Source organism: Frankliniella occidentalis, unplaced genomic scaffold (assembly GCF_000697945.3).
Source record: "Frankliniella occidentalis isolate FOCC.00 unplaced genomic scaffold, Focc_3.1 Scaffold398, whole genome shotgun sequence".
Taxonomy (NCBI): Eukaryota; Metazoa; Arthropoda; class Insecta; order Thysanoptera; family Thripidae; genus Frankliniella; species Frankliniella occidentalis.
In genome coordinates, this window is record NW_026267520.1 from 172,098 (window position 1) to 177,749 (window position 5,652).

The 5,652-nt window shown below is 54.1% G+C and overlaps 1 protein-coding gene across 1 annotated transcript in view; it reads left to right on the plus strand.

Annotated features, from left to right (window-relative positions):
• Window positions 1-2,764: 2,764 nt before the first annotated feature.
• The window catches only part of LOC113206361 (uncharacterized), a gene marked incomplete at its 5' end in the record, with an annotated part of 12,198 nt that continues 9,310 nt past the window's right edge, over window positions 2,765-5,652 (plus strand). Inside the window, 4 exon segments of the mRNA XM_052274493.1 lie at window positions 2,765-2,802; window positions 3,164-3,284; window positions 3,379-3,524; window positions 5,307-5,369. Coding sequence (XP_052130453.1) covers window positions 2,765-2,802; window positions 3,164-3,284; window positions 3,379-3,524; window positions 5,307-5,369 — 368 coding nt within the window.

The following is a 5,652-nucleotide window of genomic DNA, read 5'->3' on the forward strand; positions in this document are numbered from 1 at the left end:
CAGTGTCCTCTCCGTTTGAAAGACAGGTTGGTGTCCCGAGTATGCGGCCGAGCCTCTTTTGTGTGTCCGCTCGCGACGCGCCGCGCCGAGCCGAGGAAGGATACTCAACCTTGCTGCTACGCCCACTGCAGCCCCCCAATGTGTGGTGTCTGCAGAGTGGTCTGGCTGCAGGGTGCTGCGCGAATTCGTGAGGGGGGGGGGGCGATCAACTTTCAACAGCCTTGGGGGTGAAACCAGCGGGACACTGCAAATAAGCCATTTTGTGTAAAAACCGATACGTTTTTAGTGCGCCTTTCGCAAATTTTTAAAGTATTGCACCTCTAAAAGTCGTAAATTTTTATAGCAACATGAAGAAATCGATTCTACTCGTCGTGTCTCCAGTTGAGTCTCTGAAGCAGCTGTGCTGTGCTGCTTGGCCTTATAGCCTGCCTAGCCTGCCTAGCCAAGACTACGCAGAAAGAGAGCCGTGCTGGTGTGGTTTACAAGGTTTACAGCAGCTTGGTGTCCCTTGGGACAGTCATGCCGTCGTGTCAGGTGGTACCCGCGGCGGTGGCAGGAGAAGGGGTGACAAAGCAGTAATGTTACCCGAGATCCGGAAAGCGCGTGGGCGCGCAGCGGAGGTGGTGTATTTCGCAGAGATTTCCTCGTTGGACCGGTCGAGTCGCGCGTGGGAGCGGAACCGCGCACGAAGGGAAACTAACTCTCGGCTCACTCCGCGGGGCGGCGGCGGGGAGAGAGGAGAGCTGAGCCGGGAGAGCTGAGCCGCCGCCGCGCCGCGGACCGAGACGCTCCCCGCCGTCTCGGCCAGACAGACAGACACGCGGCTGTGCCGTGGACCGCGGAGGCGTGTCGCGCCATGGTTACAGCCGGCCCCGCGTAAGAGCAGCTAGCAGGCTCCTCATTTGAATCGACTGTGCGCGACGCACATGCGGAGGTGCGCGGCGCGCCTTCGTCGGTGGCGAAATAAGAGTTTTCAGTAAAAAGATGAGAGAATATTATCTAGATCGCCTTCGCTGTAACGGCTCGCCTGAGCAATATTCTCATAGCATTCATTCGGTGGGAAAAGGGGATCGGACGTACCGCGGAAGAAGTGGGGGGGAAGGGGGGCTTAAGGGAGCGAAGCAGGCCGACCGCCACGCTCGGGCGCACCGGGGGTACGGCACCACACCGCGGGCTGGTTGGTGGTTTGCGGTGGTTGGCGGGGAAGTCCCTCGACCGCAGCCCGGCAGACGGGACGGCGGCGGCGGCACGGAGAACGCGGAGCTGGCTATGGACCCTAAGCTGCTGGACTGATGGGGTCCAGGCCAAGAGGAGATCGGCTCCTACACCTAAAAACCGTCGACGGAACACTTCTTGTTCGGAATACCCTGCGGATTTGCCAAGCACGACCGCGCTGCAGGCAGCCCACCCGCGAGTCAACACGCAGTGGAGTGTTCGGAAAGCGCGAGTGGTGGTGACGGAATCCATTTGCCGTTATGGATGGTTACTTTCTCGCGAGCGCGCATCAGTTGCAGATTTTAACTTGGGATATAAATGATTACATCAACGCCACTCGTGGGGGGGGGGGGCATTGTATGTGTAGTACCTCCTACCAACCCAAGATGAAACGTGCCTCTGTGGGGGAGAAAAAAACGTTGCTACGCTGGTGGCATTTGACGTGACAACCGCCCTCCCCCCTCCCCTGCCCTTCGTAACACCGAATAGCAATTAAATAGCGAGTGGCGTAACAGCCCAGCCTTAAGGTGCACGTGCGGGAGACAAGTGTTGGTAGACTTAAAGGTACAAGTACAAGTGCGCGAAAGATCGCTTTCGTACCTCCGTCCTTGTCGGACTCATGGGACACCGCCGTCACTACGCCGGGGAAGGAAGGCACGGTACTTGAATGCTCTGCGAAATCAGTCAGCTCGGTCACCGCGTCGGGCCGCCCCGCCGACGGTCGACCTAGGGTGACGTCACACCGTGAGGTCACTCCGTGAGGTCACACCATGCCGTGAGGTCACTGCGCGCCGAGAGGAGGATGAGACGGCCAGCGGTGTGGAGGCCATATGCGGACGCGGACAGAGGCCGGACGGTCTCATCCAGAAATCCCCCGTTTCATGACATGAAATGAGGATTGTTGACGTTACTGTATTTGTTCTTTTACAGTTTTATACCCAGACGCTTCGCTACGTCACAGGCCTAATGTACCGCATGCAGTTAGTTGTAGATCGGCGAGTTACACGGGAGCTCGGCGCCTGCGAGACTCGGGGTAGGCCACCCCGCAGTACACGCATGCACTGCAGGCGAGATGTGGCCTACCTACCAGGCGCGTTGAGAACTTGCCAAGCTTGCTGAGGCAGGTTCGTCACACGGCGAATGACGGACTTACTTTCTAGATGATACCCCGCAAGCGGAGTAAGCGAGGGGGAGAATAAATTAATTCCAGAACATGTAGAGTTCTTCCCTCGGTTCTCCCCTCCTGGCGGCGGCACTCTCGCGCGCACTCGCCTCGCCACTCCTGGAGCGCCGCCGGGGGAAGTGCCGTTATGCACTTCGTTAAGACCAGCTCGGCCGCGCGCGTCGGCTGACGCGGACGCTACCTGCGATTGCTCGATAGCGCAAAGCAATGCAATATATGCTTATGACAATCGTGAAAGAAAATTGTCATTTCGCCCTAAAAATGTATGACGGCGGGCCAGCCACACTTTCTACGATGAGATGATGTATTATTGCCTGCGGTGCGGATGCCTGTCGATAACTTTTCGTCCCTTTCTTTCTGTTGCAGAGATCTCGAGGACGCTGGCCTCGGTCTGCATCATTCTGGTGAGCAGCCGCCGCCGGACCCGCGTCGCGGTGTCATATACCCGGGTGTCCCTTTATTTGCCCCGTTCGGTCCGCAACGTGACACGCTTCGCACGGTAAAAAAAAAAGTTCTTGAATTTCAAGACCCGGTCTTGGTCTTGGGTCTTATGGAGAACGCCAATGACATCCAAGACCAGGTCTTGAAATTCAAGAAACTATTTTTACCGTTCGGGCGACCCCGCATTTATCCCCGAAGGCGTGCTGGCGTGGGTCTGCGCAACCATACTGCATCGACTGCATCCAACGGAGCGAATGGGACACCCTGTCGGGTAAAGCATGCTCTTCCTTGTCACCACTACTTACCGCCACCATGTCTTTTCAGATGGCTGTCGCGGCGTGTCTCGCCAAGGACCACGTCAAGTCCAAGGACATGATGAAGAAGTCCATCGTTTTCGACAAAAACACGCCCGACGTTTTCTACTGCCCGCAGTCAAAGCCCACAGGTGAGGTAGAATCGTAGCTGACAAAAGAAACCAAAACAAACGACCCTCGCATGCCGCCGTTGCGGTACTCATTGAACTTCCCTCGGCCCAACAGGCTTCGATAAGATGATCGTGCGGGCGCGACCGCTCAAGAAGCTTTGCGAGCACGACGGTAACCCTCTCCCCGAGGACTACAAGAGCGACTGCTACAACGACGTCGACGAGACGAGCTACGCCTGCAAGGAGAAGTACAGGATCATGGTGCGTGTGGGGAGGCGGAGAGGGGCTCGGGCGACAGAGCGTGAGCGTGCGAGTCCCAGACAGAAATGGAGTTCAGAACGACATCGGAAAGATGTCGAAACGGTGTCGCACTCATCGTCCCTAGTGTCGTTTCGAAATCGCATCGATATCGTTCAAAATGTCATTTCTCGCCGGGGTGACGGCCAGAGGGGACAGCGAACAAACAGGTGCTTTCTCCCTCGGCCGCACTTGTACACGAACTGAAACTCCGGCCCCTGTTGAAATATTGCAAGTACCGTCACTAGCTTAGCTCACACGAAGGCCATCCGCCCGCACCCACGCCGTTCTGGCACATAGTGATACATACGAAGCACTAATACAAAAAGTGTGCGTGTGTGGGGGGGGGGGGCACGCGTGCCCCAACCTGACGCGAAGGCAATTTGTGTCACAATCAGCCTAAAAGTGGTCACTAAGTTGATGGCTTGATATGCGTGCCTGCTACTGACTTTGAATATTAATTGAATGTTTGGTATTGCATCCGGAAGTTTAGTTAGACCTCGTTCATTAATAGCCTATAGCGGAAGCGTAGTGACCTTATAGTTGGAGGGGCCTAGGGGGAGAATAGTTCATGCGTAGCATCCACATTAGCTGACTTGACTCACATTCCCCCTCAAGGTCTCCAGCAACCATTACTCCGGACCGGCGTTACGGCAGGGGGTCAACAGATATGCAGTCTCACGAATCACAGCTGAATGGCTAACCAGCTGGCGAGAGCGGGGTTGTGGTGGCAAATACATATATATTATGCTGCTCACGACAAGTTGTATTAATCTGACGATATATTAATGGCTTAACTAATGACTATTTTCTTGCAGCACCGGACTGACACGCTGACACGCGCAACCAGTGTGGTTCGATTTAACTCTAACTACAGACCTCACCATTTTTACGACGCTTTTCCGCCAATTGATAACGCAATTTGAAACTGACCCAAATAAGCCACGGTTCATAAGCCACGCGTACGAGCAAGGAGCTGAGCTGAGCTAACAAATCCAAACTGGTTTATCTTACAGAAGCGGTTGGTGAAGCCCAAACCTACTGACGCCGAAAGCACAACGCTCCCCGAGGTCCCTGACCTCCCAGCTGAGATCCTCTAACTTAAATCCTCCATGGTAACCACATCTATCCACTCATCGCCCATATCTAGCCGCCTCCCTTCTTCATCTCACGCATTTGTTTCCTTTCTCCCCTCCTTTTTATTTTTCTTTTTTTGCTCAGCCTCTGCCCTGCAGCTGAAGCTGTGGTGGGTCGAGGAGCCTCCCTCTCTCTTTCTTCCTGTACTTCCCTCGCCCTGTGTTTGCTTGCAGCGCTTTTGCGGCGTGACTCTTTTGCATTGTGTCTCCTGTGTCTCCCAGAGCATCTGCACTTCCGGTACTTCCGGTCGCGCGGGACGCGCCCCCCCACAGGGCAGCGGGGGAGGGAAGTCCCCCTCCTCCCGGGGGGTTTGTTCCGCGCGGGAGAGCATCTGCTCTGGTGTCTGTGTTGCCGTCTGTGTGTTCCCTGTATGCTAGTCACGAATATGTGTTAGTTGACTCCTTGATTAACCTGTCCGTCGGTTTGCAGCATGCTGCTCGCAGCCGCGCCTCTTTGGTAGCCTTTGTCAATTTGCTTTGATAATTTGTGGGAGGGCGACTGGTACTTCTCATTTCAGGGAAGCTTCAGTTATTGGAAAAGTTTTGATTCATTACTGGCAAGTTGTCAAAAAGTGTGCTTTGCATTCCCCCCTCTCTCTCTTGTTTTTAGAAATACATGAACGCTTTTACAAACGAGGAGACCAGTGGTTCAGAAAAGAAGGGTCGAAAGACGGTAAGAGGATAGCGAACGTCATGTAAATTTTGTACATACTTTGTAGAAGAAAACAAATTTTAACCCTTTTATTTAGTTTTGAAATATTTTTGTTCTATCAAAACTTGACCTCATAAGTACTGGGCAATATCTAACTTAATCCAGTTTTACTCTATTCGTATTTGTTGACGCATGACCAAACATCTCTCCGGAATAGATTTCTATAGTCCAGCCTCGTTGATCCGGACCAATATCGAGCAACACTCAATACTTGTGCCGAAATGTACAAAACCTTCTGTGTTTT